This window comes from Pithys albifrons, chromosome 6, assembly GCF_047495875.1.
Source record: "Pithys albifrons albifrons isolate INPA30051 chromosome 6, PitAlb_v1, whole genome shotgun sequence".
Classification (NCBI taxonomy): domain Eukaryota; kingdom Metazoa; phylum Chordata; class Aves; order Passeriformes; family Thamnophilidae; genus Pithys; species Pithys albifrons.
The window spans coordinates 56,149,658-56,167,101 of NC_092463.1; the positions used below are offsets into that span (position 1 = coordinate 56,149,658).

The 17,444-nt window shown below is 42.4% G+C and overlaps 1 protein-coding gene across 5 annotated transcripts in view; it reads left to right on the plus strand.

Annotated features, from left to right (window-relative positions):
• Positions 1 to 17,444, plus strand: part of TEAD1 (TEA domain transcription factor 1) — a 159,682-nt gene that overhangs the window by 100,647 nt on the left and 41,591 nt on the right. For 3 of the 5 annotated variants that reach the window (XM_071558997.1, XM_071558994.1, XM_071558995.1), the window contains 2 exons: positions 10,714 to 10,778; positions 13,513 to 13,575. In XM_071558997.1, coding sequence (XP_071415098.1) covers positions 10,714 to 10,778; positions 13,513 to 13,575 — 128 coding nt within the window. Of the gene's footprint in view, positions 1 to 10,713; positions 10,779 to 13,512; positions 13,576 to 13,663; positions 13,727 to 17,444 lie in introns of all 5 variants that reach the window. The other 2 variants (XM_071558996.1, XM_071558998.1) reach the window with 2 other exon arrangements.

Sequence of the window (17,444 nt, forward strand, 5' to 3'; positions counted from 1 at the left end):
TATGGTGCAGTAGTATTTGATTACTCAGCTCTTCATTGCTGCATCTTTTAGCCAAGCTTCAAAATAAGCAGTGGTGTCTTCTGTTCTTCAACAGAAGTTATGTTCTCATACCTGAGTTCATGATGCCGTGAAGGTTTCTCTTTCTGCCCTTGGACTCGTGTCTTGGGGATCCTTCAGAAGTGCAACAATATTATTTTCCTTCACGTTAGCTTGAACATCTGTGACCCAGACAAGATCTGCAGGCAGGCAGGAAGGAATGGGCAGCTGATCTGGACAGGTTTGTATCACAACTGGAAATATGGACACAGCTTTATTTAGGCTGAAAAAAGAATTAAAGGACTCTCAATTTTAAACATTTTGAGACTGGGTTTGCAAGAAGTATGTTTTGAGCCTCTCTTGTGGGTTTGTAATTGGAGCAAAATATTTATTGTACTGTAGCTAGAATGACATTGTTAGCTATAAAATCTCCACAAAATGTTACTTTGTGCTTGTGAAATAACTTGGAAACCAAGGTTAGTGATGAATGTATCCCAGGCTCTTTCATATGCCGGTTAAACATTTCTCTTCTTGGCCCATCTGGTGTCAGAAGCTGTCATCTAACACAAACCTAGTCCAAATACCCTGGACATCATGCAGATTTAAATACCTCTTTGCACCTGCTATGAAAATAAAACATCTTCACTGCACAGGACACAGACACCAAACAAATTCATAAGCTAAACAGTTTTTGTAAAGTGTTGCATGAAATGCCAGACCAGGGTCTGCAGAGCTACAAATGAAGGTAGCTCAGCAAGTCCTCCCCTTGCCTGTGGGTGCACACCCCCTTCCCCAGAAGCTGCATCTGTATGGTGGGGCCCCATCCCTGGCTGCAAGCTCTGGCACTGACCTGTTTTAGACAACTTCTGATCTGGCCAGAATGCCCATCACTGAATGGGAGAAATTACCTGCTCTCTTAAAATCTCATTACAGTAAGTGCGGAGTTGAGATATCGTGTCACAGCTTTTCCTGTTGGTAATGTCGTCAGTGGAAGAAATTCACCTCCTTGATGCCTCAGCTTTGCCTTCTCTTAGTGCTGCCATGGGGCATAGTGCAAGATATCACTGGTCTGACTGCAGTTCCCAGGTAGAGCAGGTGTGGGGTTCCGTACCACATGTGGCAGTACACAGGCATGTGTTTTAAGACGTGCTGAATTTTCAGGAGGCTGCATTGGATGTGTGAGCCTTGCAAAGAGCGGGACCTCCACTATTTTGCAACTCCTGTGTGATAGACAGACAAATCTTGGTGGCTCTCAGCAGTAGTGAGGGGAAATGGTGCATGGATGTTTCTGGAGTTTCTGCATCTGTTTGCCTGCTTATGTGCACTGGTTTGTTCATACACATTTCTTTCAAAGATGTATTGTATAAGCAATATAATGCCATTCTGTTAGGGGAGTCTTTCATTATATTACTTTGTGCAGCCATCTCCGAGTCTTTTAAGTACCATCACTGTGTGCAATATGAATCTAGTCAAAAGAAACATGCAGTGATTCAAGCATCTGCCTTTTACAGTTCTTGAGTCACAGGCTTGTACTCAGAACTTCAGTGAAGCATCAATACACAATTTAATGTAATTTTTTGGTCTTTTTGATCATCTCTCTCTGAACTCAGACCACTTTTTTGGGCTGTATGCAGCTTAGAAACATGTAAGCATTAAAGTATATATATAGTTTACAGTGGTTAGAACACTGTAGTCGTGTAATGCTTTAAAAATAAACATGGGGAGAAAAGGATACTCTTGTCATAGTTAAAGTGTATTTCTTAAAAAGTAAGCAATAGAAAGTAAACCAGCATTCAGAATTTCTTCTCTGCAAATAAGCATTACTTAAACAATCGTAATTCCTTTAAAAATGAACTTCATTTTGCCTTAGAGAACAAACAGAACTAAAGCCACCTACCGAGAAATTCTATTTTGCTAATTTTTATCTATTCTAATGCAAATAGTGGTTTTAATCCCCTTAACTCATCCATCATGCATGACAGGTCAGCCAGCCCATTGTCTGTGTATTTGAAGGATTCCTGTCCAAATCAGACTTTGCGTCAGTAGCACTGGACAAGAGTCTGCTCCTCTCTGAACTGCTCATGTCGCTGAAAAATCGCAGCTACCTTGGAAAACAACACAGCAATTCTGTATGCACGTGGAATTCACACGGGGTCTTCGCAGATAGCTTACTAAGAGTTCCTATCATAGCAGGGTTAAAAAACCAGAATGTCAGATTAAGGACATCTAGGTTTTTGTATAATCTACTAAACATCTGTAGTTGATCCAGAGAGATGGTAAAGGTCAAATTTGGGGATTTTTTTTTTCCTGTGGGGATTTCTTTGCATATTCTGAAGCCTAAAAATTTCTGTTTGTTTTGAAATGTGTTTTTGGTTGCAGTAAAGTACAATTTATAGTAAGTAGAAAATAACTAGTAGGGGAAAAAAAAATCCACTTATTTTTGTAACATTTAAATTTTAATTAAATGGGGTTTAGAGTAAATTGTGAATCCTTCTTTTGTTGAGACAACCAACACTGACAAAATATTAATTAATGAATATTCAGAGAGCTCTCTGGATCACTCCTCTCTTTTTGAGAAATGTTCTGTGTGTGTTTTTAAAAACTCAGAAGAAGAAAATTAATAAACATTGCTTATGTGGAATATTTCCCAGTATGAATACCTGCCAAACAGAAACCAATGCATTGCATTAATGTCGATGAAGACTTTTGAACCAGATGTGTCTCTGGGTCTTTTTCATTGTTTTGTCTAAAACTGAAGCTGGGATAAAAACCAAAAGGTTGAGACTTGACATGAGGAGAATATCTTTCTGTGCTACTATTAGGTCATTTCCCTTTTGCTGTGCAAATTAAATTGTGGTCTTGCTTCAATCTGGGATCATTTTATTGTTGTTGGTTTTAATACAATGCACAAAAAGTTCTCTTCTTTGGAAGTATCATTATGATATAACTTCAATGAGTCATTGTAATTGCTTGCTCATTAGCATCCCAAGGGATTATTTGGGGTTTTTTTGTTTCTGGGATTTTTCTTTTTTTCTCTCCTCTCAGGCAACCCAGTTATGGTATGCTTTGCAAGCAGTTAATTTGTGTATAATAATATTTAAGTGGCTTATTGTAGTTTTGTGTCTGTGTGCACACACTGGGGCAGCCCCTAGAGCCCATTTTAGGAACCCTGTGGTCTTTGTCTTCTCACAGTCCTGCCCTTGCACGGCCACTTCTGTGCATGGTCCCTGCCTAAATGCAGAGCCAGACCCTTGGCTCCCAAAGGACTCAGTGCAGCAACAGTTTTCAGCAGGTCTAAGGCAATGGGGGAATTTTTTTGCCCCCACGCAGGACTGTGGGATTTGCCTTTGTCCTTGGCTGCTGCTGAGCTGACTGGCCCCAGCCATCTGACAAGTGCCCGTGCAGACGGATGGAGATCCTATGCTTGACTCAGCTTTGAGGCTGGTTATTTTCTCTGCAAAGCAAGTGAAATCTCCTGCCTTATATTTCCTTTATTAAAGACTGCCTAAACAGGTCCTACAGATTGGCAGGTTTGGGCTAGGAAGTAGTAAATTCCTTAGAGAGGGTCTTCCCTCCTTACTTTAATCATTATACATACTGCTGTTTAAAGAGGGGAAAAACAAAAAGGAAAAAAAAGAAAAAGTGAAGGGGGATCAAGAGAGTGTTTGCATTGGCTCACTTAGCCATTAAAAATACATAAGTAAAAGAATTGCCATGAACTTGCCTGAAGGGCTGTAATAAATAACATCCTGCAAAACTAGTACATAAAGTGTGCTCTATGGTTTTGAGTGAAAATGACTGTGTTTGTTTTTAGGGTTGTTGATTGTTTGGGTTTTTTTTCAGAATTGTAACAGTTTGAATACAAATAGGCTTATGTTTCTATAATTGTAGTAAACATATTTTTAAAATTGCCGTTAGATCAACTGTAAATATTACCAGTTCAGAGGTTAAATGCTGTTGTTGAAGTCACTCAGGGAAATCCAGCAGGAGTGTAAATATGGCAGAAAAAGCTAAACAATATGGCAAAGGAATATTTGCTGACTTAAGAGTGCAGGATCAACACCAATATTTTTCCAGTGATGCTAAACCTCTTGTAACTGCTAAATTGGATTTGTATTTGAATGAAGTATCAGCTGCTGTTGGACAAGCCCATAAAGGCTGGACGGCTGGCCTTTTGTAGGCAGGGCTTAAAGGACGATTGATATGTTTTAGCACTTTTGGGATTATTGTGATTAGGAGGAAGCCATTCTGAATGATAGAGAAAAGGATGTAAAAAACACAGTCCACAGCTGGTAAGCAGCATGTGTTTGCTATAAGGAGAGGTCATGACTAGTTGATCCTGCTGGTTTGGGCATTGATTGACAGTCAAGAAAACTTGATATTATGAAGCAGACGCTTCTTTTTCCCCCCCTTTTTTTTTCTTTTAAAGAAATGTTGCTTCCGTTGTGTTAAGTCAAAGTATTACAAAATCTGGAACGCTCACTGGTTGCAAGCTAAATGTTCAGAGACACAGCTGCAAATCTGGAGTTGTTAAAATATCATCTAGAAATTAGTATTCAACCTGTATCTGTGAGAACAGTAAATAGGAGTTACAGAATTAGCACTGGTGTTTCTGTGTTTGCCTTTTTCGTAGGTGTTAGTCTTAAATAAAACCCTGTTTGCCATCTAGTAGAAAATTTATGCTAAGTATGAGGAAATTTCAAGTCTGCTGAACTTGTTGACTGTTATGTGCCTGGTATATCTAAGATATTTAGCCAAGAATAATATGTGTAAAAATTATATTACCAGCCAGAAAACAGTTTTATAATTTTATTTCTATTAACCACCTGCCTTATAAGACATGTAGGTTATTTCATCTTATCTCTGCTACCCACTTGGAAATGTAGTGCTTCTTTTTTTCCCCTATTTGTTTTCCTTTTTTTTTTCTTCTGTGAGCAGCCATCCGAAAGCTCGCAAATGCACATTTAAATAGTTGTATCTCTGACTCTTTTTAGTGGGGCTGTACCTCTTTCAAAATTTGAGTTTAGCATACCACACAGGAAAGAACACAAGCTTGCCAACTCCCGCTGAGCGTTTTTTCAAGCCTGTGAAAAGAATGAATTATTCAGCAGTAAGCATGCTTACAGCTGGCCATTTGGGAGCTTTGATGTGCGAATCAGGCGGTTGCATGAATGCCCTTATTGTCATGTTATGTGTACACAGTGTGTGAATTATTGAAAATAGTGAGGCCTGAGCCTCATCTGGTAGAGATTACAGTGCAGGCATGCTGGGTGAAGGTCTGTAATTGAAAATCCCCAGATGCTGTTTATTTGGCCTCTGTCACGTGGCCCTTCTGCAGAAAGCTTGGCTGAACAAAATGCTGCCCGCCTGGGAAGCGGCGCCCAGCCCCCCGCAGCCCGCGCACAGCCCAGTGTGCCCACGACTTAAACACCTGCCCATAATATTTTTAAAAGCTTAAATTAGATTTGCCTATAACGTTTAAATAGAGGATGCCTTACTTAGAGGTTTAAACTGCTTAGCCAGTTGTTGACTTGCAGAGCTCTTTTATCTACAAGAGGCTTTTTGTTAGCCAATTTAGCTATAAGGCATCTTCAGAAAGCGGCCCCGGCGAGTTTTAGGCGAGATCTCCCAAAGCCGGATATTCTGCCGGCAAAACCAAACAAAAGTGCTGGAGCTGAGCACCATGACTTTGTGGAGGCTTTTTCTCCACGCGCTGTGAGCTCCACCATCCAAGGGTCCTGTGCCTATCTTCAGCTGAGGAAAATGTTCAAACCAGCATATCCCTCCTGACAGTGGCCATGCATAGACCTCCACACCCTGGGGTGGGATCTGGATCCAGCCCGTGCTCGGCAGCCACACAAAGATCTAGGTGCTGCTCACAGGGACTGTCCCAGTCCCTGACTGCTCCCTTATCCAGCAGAATTCCTGCTATCTCTCCAGATTTGGTCCCCTGCCATGCGTACAGCACTTTGCAATCACCAGGTCATTCGTAGCAGCTTCAAGCAGGAGTGACCAGAAATGGAGTTTACTAAAAACAGTTGAAAACAGGTTTGCAATGGTGAAAACCTGGCTGTGTGAATGATTTAGGAGATTTAATGGTTGTGCATGTCTGCCCCCAGACTTCATGGTCAGGATGTGAAATACCTGTTTTGAGCCACAGTCTTACAGAATTTGGAGAAATTCATAGCACACCGTTCTCTGAAAAGAATAGGCTTTGCTACTTGGCCATTGCTTGAGTTATTTTGCTGAGTATGAAAACTTTTTAAAATTAGCTGTTCATTTTCAAGCTGCTAACTGGGTTTATTTCCCACACTTGCCTATTTTTATCACATTCGGATGGTGCCTATTACTGGGAGCTGGGAGGGCGGAGGTTTAATTTGTGTCATTAATCTTCTAAATAAAGCTGCCCGCCCGCCATGCGGCTGCGCAGGAACGTGACGCAGCGGCTTCACTGCCCTGTTGACTGGGTTTGAGCAGTGATGCCTGTAACCAGGACCCAGCAGAAGGGACACGGTGTGGCTGGGGGCATGTCCACAGCTCATGTAGGTCCTGGTAGAGCTGCCTTTGGTGGGCTGGTGCCTCCTGTGCAGAGGGGGTGGTGCCATTTTTGTCCCATGAAGGAGTTGCCAGTTACGCCTTCCTCAGTCAGGGGTTGATTTTCACCTTTGGGGGCTTTGCTTGTGCTGGGTAAGTGGGGACAAATGCACCCTTAGCACCAAGGGTGGACCCAGGAGCCTCATGAAGCCCTTTGTGGGGCCTGATGCCTGGCTGATTTAGGCTGTTCTTGGAAATAACGTTGGTGGGGGAGGCTCCCTGCACAAGGGCCCTCTGTTAGAGCAACAACTGCCTCCTCCGAGGAGAGGGGCGGGTGGGAGCCTCCCCACTTTGCAGCTGCTTCTGCTTATTTTGAACAAGAAGAGCAGAAATGTCAGCTCGCTGTTCTGCCTGAGAGGTGTCTGGGATCACAGCACACTCCCCTGGTCAGTGTGATAGCACACAGGGATGGGGCAGTAGTTTGGGAAGGCATGGGGAGCCTGTGCCCCACTGCTTGGCAGGAGCAGGGCTGCCCTGGGCACTCAGTTGTTCACCTGGCAGGGCCACAGTGAGGTCTGCTCTCCATAAAGCAGGATTTTAGCATCTGCACTGCTTTCTAGCTGAACTCCCTTTATTCTATATGTCATGGTTAAAAAAAGATATTCTGTTGTGTAAAATGCCTCTTCATCAGCATCAGTCCAGAGAGAGCTATAGTTTGCAATTGCATTGACAGTACAGAAGGACACAACGGGTAAAGTCTGAATTAAAAGAGGAAAAAGCAACCCCCAGGAAGCAACTTACTTAAAATATTTGTTGTGGTCCTCTCCTGATCTTTTCAAGATCCTTGGAAAAGATTCCTGTGCTGTGAAGATGTTTTATCTGACCAGGCACCTCCCCACTCATCTCTTTGATACCTGAACCAAAACATTCAAAATAGGAGACTCTCATAGGGAATGACAAGAAGGAGCTGAACATTTACAGTTCTTAAACCTGACCTCTTCTCTTCTGCCAGGAAATTTCCCAGATACATATAACAAAGAGAGAGAGAGGGAGAGTGTGTATTGGAAGTATTTCCACAGCTGAGCTCTTCTTAAAGAAAACAGATCTATTTATTAATGATTTATTTATTTAATATTTTTTCACCCTAAGGTTTCTAATGACCAATTAAAGCAATTCATTGAGCCTCTTTTTCTTTCAGGTTCTTCTCATTCTCAAGAAGAGGAAAGGGCATATTTAGGATTATTAAGCCTTTGTTTGGGCTTTAGTTGATCTGGAGATAAGATCATTTCTCCTAGAATCTGTCAGAGTTGGTAAAGAAGAGGACCAGTGTTTGGTAGATAACGTTAAGGCTGTAAACTTTAGTTAGAGACATCTATCTTGTCTATGTCAGGCAGTGTTTATGTTTGTATTTTATGGCTTTTGGTAGTTCAAAACAGGATTTATGTCTTTTCAGATCATTGTGGCTGGGCAGAAGGTATTTAGTGAGCCTCACGAGGCTTTGGTATCTCCTGCTCTGGCTAAACCTGCTGCATGTTTCTTTGCTGTGTTGAGAACATGACAGTAAGAAAAATGTATGTAAGGCTTATGCTTTGGCCACTTTTTATGGTTTCTTGTAGAATTCCTCCTCCCTGCAAGTTAAGACAAATTATTCCACCCTGCTGACTCTTCTGCTGGCTCTGGCTAGCCTTCACCTTAATGGAAGTGATCCCTTGGCAAAACCATAATCTTGTTAGTCACACCCCTGCTGGGCTAGATAGTGGCTAGAGAACCGCCCCAGCACTGAGTTGCCAGAGCACTTTATGGATGCACTGGGGCTCAACCAGAGACAGCACTTGACTGGTATTTTGAATAATATAGTCTAGACTTTCAGTGCTTGGTGTTTTTCATAAAGCTTTTCCTGTCAAGTGGCTGCCTGCCTGGGAACATGAGCTTTCCTTTAAAAATAATTTTTTAGCTCCCTTGACTGGGAAGAAAATTGTGAAATCTCAGCTGTGGCCAAGGGCTGCATAGAGCTACCTTAATGGGCAAGGGGTGGCTGGAGTGACCTGTGCTGTGCCCATGTCTTTGGAATGTCTTCAACACAGACAGAGGGACAAGAGGTGGCAAAACATTCTTTTCATCACCTTATAGTGTGGTTGCCCTTGCAGAGTTACCAGCTGCTGATAGGGACAACCTGAGAAGCCTTTTGCAACAACAACAAAAAAAGGCATTCTGGGGATTAATGTATGCACATAGTTAAACATATGCAAAGCAGGTACTTGCTGGATCAAAATGTGTGTTTAGACATATGAAAATGTTCATACCACCTGTCACACTGGTGATTGCAGAAATGTGGTGGTGTCTGAATCTCACTGGGTTGGAGAGGATTCTTGCAGGATACTGTTTGGATTATAAGAACATGAGAATAGAGAGATACAGAGGTTGAGCATTCCCTAGTTTCACCTTGTGAACACAAAGGCACTTGTTCACTGCAGATGGCAAGTATCTTGTGAGCACAAGAGGCTGTAGAATTTCTGTTCTGCCTGAAGACAAGGTCTTTGCATGAAATCAGGTGACTTGCTGCTTCTTTGTTTGCATACGGAAATCCCTCATTTGTGTGCAGAAATGTTGCTGGTTTGTGTAACTGTTTGCTCATGCAAAATTTACATCTTGAAGTTTGTCCTGGAGAGACCTGTTGAAGAGTTACAAACCTCAGAGCACCGTTACAGTGGTACTTTGTGGGAAACCTGGCACTCAGTCCAGAGCAAAACAAAATGGGAATCAGAGGAAACACAGCCCTACTATGAAGCACCTTGATTTTTCATGTTCTAGTGCTCATTTAGCAAATATGGAGGAGATAGGAACCATGAGACATTTCATACAAAGGGTGTAAAATAAGGCTCAGAGGGGGAGACAGAAGAGGAAAATGAAGATCTCGTTTGACTAAATGTGTTCAAAATTTCAGTCAAACAAAATGCCCTTCAGACGCAGGCAGGCTACTTCCAAACTTCCCCATCTCTCCCCTACAGCATCAAACTGGAAGAGTTTGAAGCCCCGGCTGATACAATTTTCTGCATTCCCCAGTTATGTACTCATCCACTTTAAATAACGTGGTGGGTGACAAGTTATTTTCTTAACCTCCCCATTTTCAGCTTTTTGCTTAATCAGTTTTCTTGTTTTCTGCAGATGAGCTACTTATCCCCTGTGCTGAATACAAATAGCTCCGTAACTTAGGACTTGTTGAACAAGTATATTTAAGTTATTACAGCTCATGGAAAAGTAACATAATATGTAGTGAAAATAAACAGAATACTGCATAAAACTTGTGTTATCTTCCATGTCAGCAGTATTTAGGAAGGAAGTCATTTGGAAAGAAAATGTTAGTTTGAATTAGGTAGCATAATGTGTGACTGAAGAAGAGTCAAACAGTTGTTTTAGAGACTTGGAAATACTTTACGTTTCCAAGAGAAACAGAGCTCTGAATAACAAACCACGGTGTTGATTGGCCCCACTGCCACAAGAACTTCTCCCTTGTGCATAGAGTTAAGGATGTGATTGATAACCTGCTGAACCAGGACAGTGCTTTCCGTCACTGGAGGAGGCAGAGTGCTTCCTGGCAGGAAGGACAGATTCTGCTGTCATCCTTGTAGAAATAAAACTTGGAGAAAAGCTGTAACATTCGCACTTTGGCTGGGGTAGCGCACAACCTTCTCAAGAGCAGCTACTGCTCCCAACAGGGGGCCAGCTGGTCCAGGAGGGCAAACACCACCCGGAGCAGTCAGAACCAAAAACAGAGGAGCCCAAACCTTGTATCAACCCCCAACATGGGAGGTTCTCCTGGGAGAGATTATCCTGGGCTCCACCACTGGCCAAAGAGATGCCTCTCTGCCTGCAACCAACTGTAGGACTTCAGTGGGGGAACACTGAAGTCAAAGCCCTCTGCATAGTTCCTATGGCACTTACAATGACTGGCAAGGAGGTGGAAGAGAAATACTGGTGAACAATGAGAAATACTGAGAAATTGTTTGCAAAAGAAAAATGGAGTATGTGTAAGAAAACATAAACCTCATCTGCGTGGGTGTCATATGTTAAAACGTGGTGTTTTGATGGTGTTTATGGATGTGATGCTGCTTGTCCCTTATCATGAATTTTATTTTGTTTCAGGTAGGAATGAATTGATAGCCAGATACATCAAACTTAGAACAGGGAAGACACGCACCAGGAAGCAGGTAAAATAAGCCAGTGGGGAAGTATGCATGTCAGTGAATGACAAAACATGGCATTTTTGGCTGCAGTGGCTGTCTCTGCTTCAGCTCTGATGAGATGATGTATTGACTTCACTGTTCAGATTAAAGACATGCTGTGTAGAGAATATTTAAAACTCTTGGGTTTATATTGTGCATCATCATTTCAGTGGCGGTTTGAGGATGAATTTTTTGTTAATGTATGTGTACATGAACCTGTTAATCCTCCGTATTTGGGGGAAAATTCAGAAATTGAAGCAAAACATAAAGCATTGTGCCTTATTTCTCTATAATATAATCTAACTACTGAATATAATAATTATTTTGAGATGGCGAATAATGGAACCTCTTGAAAGTCAAGAGAATTTGCTGATATAATGGAAGTTATGAATATTGGATATGAGAGGTAAAAATAAAAACAATCTAACAGAACTGATCATAATCATGCTCTCAGCTCATGGCCACTAGTTTCTACAGAATAAAAAAGTAATAACAAAAGTCCCCAAAGATCCTTCATGCTCCCGGTCTGTGACCACGCTGAGATTACATTCATCAAATAGCCAGAATAAACCTCAAACCACTTTTAAGTTTTTTTTTCAGATGATTATCAGATAACCATCAATTAATCTCATATAACTAAATACTTTTATTTATAATATTCATGATCAGCAGCCTCATAGATGGCACATGTTCCATGTAGTTTATGTAGTGGTTACTAAAACCTTGTGCTGTTTAAAAATGCTTCACAGATTGCAGAGTTCCTTTGCTGCTTCTAATATCAGGCGCAAGATTCCACTTCTCCCCATCCTCGTGTGTGATAAAGGGGAAGGCAAAGGCTTGCACACTTGCATGATAACCATAGTTCTGTAGTGTGGGGAAAGGTGACTTTGAGTCAGCACACTCAAAGATGGCTTGCTGCCAGCACTTGGATTTAAAGCACTTTGGGTGCTGTTTTGCCCTGGGTGGTGTCCCTTGTCAGGTAGGAAGAAAACACGTGCACAAGGGATGAAAAAAGGCATGAGAAAGGAGACAAACTGCAGCATGTGGAAAAGGAACAAACCAAAGATTGGCAAAGAAAACAGAAAGAAAATACAAAGTCCCAAGTTCTGCTCTGCCATGCCCCATGCAAGCTCCAAAAATTGGGGGTTATGCTGGGATCATAAAGTTGCATCAGGAGTGAAAATGCAGACCTTGGAGCTGGATCCTTGGCCAGCATGTGCCAAGAGACCAAGAGGGTTGTGATTACATATGGTGATGTCTGCCTCCATGCTTGTACATCCCTCTATAGTGACTATGTCAAAAATCACTTTGGAGTGTCTGTTTAGAAAAGTTTTTTTGATGTTTTCAATGAGCAATTAAATGTTTCAGTTGTGCTTCTTGTATAACCCTTAACACTACTAATATTCCACTGAAAGCAAAACAAATGAACACATGTGAAAACTTGGTCTATGTGTTTGACTACAAAATTGCTCAGTAAGCAGCAGTATGGCTCCAAATTACTGCAAACTGGTTCCTGAGGCACTTATCAAAGGAGTCTCTGAAGGCAGCCTTCAGGGACTGTGCTCATTGATCCATTACTGTTCACTCCCATATTAAAATACAGGCTTTTTGGTACTATTGCCAAGGAATAGTCCTACAGAGGGAGGAAAGCATTGGTTCTCCTTTTTTTTTGCTTTGTTGTTTCCCAGACTGGAATTGTAACTCACTTAGGAAAAATGGGCACCACCTGATATGGTATGTCATGGGTCAAACAAGAATAAGAGATTTCCTATTAGTGGTTTTTACCATCACTGCAGGTTTTAAACCTTCACACGGAATGCTGTAGGATGCTGAGCACTACTGAGCAATGCTGGGCAGCACCATTAAACCCTCATCAGCAATAGCATGGATTTCACTATGTCCCTGGGTAAACAGGAATGTGAATTCAGACCCAGACCCTTCACTGCACAGACAACAACTTCTGTACAATAACTGGTCTAGTGCAGGACTGGGTTTACACAAATTTCTGAACAAAATGGAATGGCCAATAAAAGTTACTGGTCCCCACTGTTGCGAGTGTTATGTGGAGGGACTTGATGCTGAGACTACAGAGCAAGGCAGCACGTGTTCAGGAACCTGTGTTGAGCCAGTATTTTATGGTTGTGCCAGAATTTAAAGCATTTCAGTGGAGTCAAAATGCAGCCTGAGTCTTCTCATTGGAGCTGCAGAGCGCAATGAATAATGGTTAAACTTTCTTGGTGCCAAGTTATGTCTCAAGCCTTAGTGGCAAATGGTCAGAGTGGGCATCTGCATCCACAGCAGATGGGGTAGAAATCCTGTGGGCTCCCTGTGCGAGAGCGCCGGGCCTGGGCATGGATGGGATCGGTACCAAACCCGTGGGCTGTGTCCAGCTGTGAACTGTGTCTTCTGTCCTGTAGCTGAATGCACAACCTGGTGGGTTACACATTTTTTTCCTTCCTTTTTTTTTTTTCTTCCTTAATCAAGTCACTGCAGTGATGACCTGTACTGTTAAGCCTCAGTGCTAAGAGCTTGGTATCTGGCTGGGAATGTGGTATCTTTTAACAGCAGAGCTTACTGAAGATGCAAATAACTTCCTCCCCTCAGAAAAGTTTCTTTTCTTTCTTTTAAGGAAAAAAATAGACATTTAAAATTTGATTTGCTTTTTGTTTTTCTTTTGTTTGTTGTTTTTTTCCCCCCTCTATAAACCTGAACAATGTAGGTGTCTAGTCACATACAGGTCTTAGCAAGAAAGAAAGTTCGAGAAATTCAAGCCGCCATTAAGGTACGTTTGGCTTGCCCAGTTGTAGGGGGCTTTTCATCTCCATGGTTACAGGCTTTTCCTTTGTTTCCTCCCTTCCCCTACCCTGCAGGTGTCTAGTCACATTCAGGTTCTTGCCAGAAGGAAATCTCGTGATTTTCATTCCAAGCTGAAGGTATGCGCTTTTCTGCTTTTGGGCTTGTGGTTGCTATGCCTGTCCCTTCCTCCTCCCCGCGGTGATGGGCGAGCGCTGGGGCTGCTGTGCCTGTAACCTCCTTTCCTGCATGTGGGAGCTGTCTGCGTCTCTTTGTGTTTAATCTCCGGTTTCTGCACTAGCATCCACATTAAAAACGTTGGTTTAACACTGTCCAAATGCAAAGTGAACTACTCTTTGTAACAGCTCAGCACCTAAACCTGATTTCTAACCCACTAGTCCATTTTTTATTTTGCTTTTTAACAGTTGAGTTTTAGGAGTGTATTTAAATACACAGAGGTTTTATGCAGTTGTGTAGATGCTTTTTCTCTTTTATTTTTTTTTCCAGAGGGGTAATTGGGGTAATTGTTTTTCATTCCCAAGTGGTTTTTTGTCTGTGCTTCTGAAATGCTATCAAGAATACATAAAACTGATCATTTACTCCAAGTGCCAGAGAGCACAACTTGCCCAGATTGCTCTAACTATAAGGTGTTTCTAGAGTACAATCTAGTATCACCTCAAAAGTTACGCACTGTTTACAAGATTCCCTGAAATATAAGTTTTTCAAAGTAAATTATTGACATTTAATCTTTGGAGAGCCTCAGTCAGAGTCCTGTTCAGGGAATATTAAGTATGTTTGCTTAATCTGACATGATGAATTGTACATGTCCCCATTTTCCCTGCTTTCAATAAAATATATTCTAAGGCTAAAAAGAAACTCTTGGAAATGCTTAATAGGGGTTTCTTGGATTGCTTGTTTTTTCAAGTTTTCCAGAGGACAGCTTTGAGACCTGTTTTGTTTTCACACTATTTAAAAGTGGAAGAGAGGGTTTTGCAGTTTTTGCTGTTGATTTTTTCTTTTTTTCATAAAAAGAGAAGGAACTTGTAAATCTTTTACTTCCCTTCCTTTTTTATTTTTTTTCCTTTTTGTGGATTTTTTTCCCTTCACCCAGATGAGAACAAATCACCTTTTTGTTCTAGCTGAAAAGCAAAATGTTTCAGAAAGTAATTTCCCAGCACTAAGCGGTGAGCACTGCAGATGCTTACCCCCATCCTTGAACTGCAGCACAGAAATAACAGCCTGGCTTTGTAACAGGCCTCCTTGACAGAAGCACTGGGGTTTTGGGCCGCAGTGGGCAGCATGCTGGCAAGCTTCTCTGGCTGTTGGTGGCTGGCTTTTTAGCTGCACTGGCTGAGCAGTTGGGGTTCGGAAAGAACAACTAAGACAACTTAAACGTACTGCTTTTTAACCAAGGGTGCAATAATACAGAGACATGTAGCATTTTAAGCTTCAGTTGTCAAGCCTTGATGCCTAAAATTAAGTATGTAAATAGGTGGCCTCACTTTCAGAGGTGCCAAGCACCAGCAACTCTTGGAGTTTTAGGACTGGTGAGCGCTCAGGGCTGCAAAAAAATCAGGAAGCCCACCTAGGTACCAAATACAGGCCTAGGAGCCAAACACAAATATTGGATTTACTGTTCTAAAATATTTCCCTTTCTGAATGACCAAAATAGCTTAAAATATGAAAACACAAAGCAAAAGGCATTTTAAGTACTGCACCTGCTGCATAATTTTTATTGAAACTTTCTAAAGAAGAAAGAAGTATCTAAACCCTAAGAATATTTGAGACCCCTAGCTTAGATGACATTGCAATAAATAGAGATCTGGAGGGAATTTTCATGTTAAGGAGTCGCCTGAAGAAGGAAAGATCTGTTTGGACAACAAAATATTTTGTAAGGGCTTCAGACCTTCCTTTTCTTTCTCACCCATCCATGGGCTGCAGCTCCCCCAATGCTGAGCAGAAAGTGGGGAAGCTGCTATTTTACTGCTAGGAATTGATGTCTTCAGGAAGATTCCCCACTTCTATGCCCCAACACTCTGCAGGGGCATTGACTTCACCTCTCTGTAACACACCACAGTGAGGGCAGAGTGCACACTGGTGGCAGAGGTTTGCTGGCCCCTGGCGTTGCTGCCCTCCAGGCACCATGGACTTCAAATGCTGCCTCAGCCCTTCCACAGTGGGTCTGTCTGGCCAATGAGTCCTACCCCTGCTCCCAGGATCAGCTCCCTGAGGAATCCTGGCACAGCCCTGGTTACTCGTCCACAGCCCCAAGCCTGAAGGGTATCCAGGAAGGGTGGAGGAGCTAGGATCTCCCCAGCTCTGTCATCTTTTCCTTGCCATTTTGATCTCAGCAAAGAAGGAGCCATGGAAATACACCTTCACCCTTACAGAGGTCCCTTCTGGAGAAGGAGCAGCCTCCTACAGACCTTTTTCTCCCCACATGGAGAGATGAAACTTTGATGTAAGAAGGTGCCATAAGGGAGCTGCCTTATGAAGAACAAAGCTTTTGCTCTTCCTGTTGAGGACCTGCAATTACTTCCTGGAAGTGGTGGAAGCTACTGGTTTTGAACCTGAGATGGAACCTTGCTCTTCCAGGCATTTTGTTGGTGTTACTGCCTGTTCTTCATATTATTCCTGTATTGAACCATCTGTATGGTCCATTGTCACACAGAATCACACAGAATCATGGACTGATTGGGAGCGGAAGGGACCTCTGGAGATCATTTAGTCCAACCTCCCCTGCTAAAGCAGGTTCATATACAGCAGGTTGGAGAGGACTTTGCAAACCAGCTGAAAAGAACATTGTTAATGGAAACAGAAGACAAGGGGAATACATTGCAGCACTTGTAACTACCCATTGTTCAAGGAGAACTGTTTTGGCAGCAGCTTGGACTGCCCCATCAACCTCTTCAGGAAGATGACAGTCTCTTGCTCTCCTGGAGCAGGTGCTGACCACATTTCCTGGTGAAGGAGAGACCAAGGATAAGATAGGAAGTGCTGCTTTTTACGTGAGTGACAAGACATGGGGGAATGGATTCAAATTGAAAGAGAGTAGGTTTAGATTAGATATTAAATTCTTTACTGTGAGGATGGTGAGGCACTGGAACAGGTTGCCCTGAGAAGCTGAGACTGCCCCATCCCTGGAAATGTTCAAGTCCAGGCTGCATGGGGCTCTGAACAACCTGGTCCAGTGGAAGGTGTCCCTGCCCATGGCAGAGGTGTTGGAACTATGTGATCTTTAAGGTCCCTTCCAACCCAAGCCATTGGATTCTATGCTTCCCACCCAGGCCGACTCACCTATCTAATAATGAACTGGCACTTGCAATCATTCTGTAAGATCTGTGATAGGTGACATCCAGGAAAGTAGTTGCTACTTAGAAAAAGCTCCCACCTGCATCTATTGTCAATTTTTTTTCAAGATGTGGCCAATCTGATCTGTTCGACTGACCTAGGCCTCTTAGTTCAGTGAAAGGTATATACGAATAACCCTTGTTCCCCAAGTACCAGCTGAGTTTATTTTATACCAAGAGATCCTACTGTCTTGCCTTGGTCTGAAACTGATTGTGGCAAGGAGAGCTTTGGGCAACTCTTCTCATGTTTATCTTCTGCAAAATTCCAAAGGGATGGGAGGATTTTACTACTATCTGCACCCATGGCATTTGATAGACTGTTACTGAAACTTACCTGAGAGGCTGAAATCTCAACTGCTTGCCATGAATCTGCTTGGTCCAGCAGAGTCCCTTGTTTCTTTCGACAAGTGCCTATAGTTGCTCTGAATGAATGGATCCTTTGCCTGCAAGAAAGTGAATTTCACCCACAAATGCTGTTGCTGAATTTCAAGACCACCAGTAAAGAATG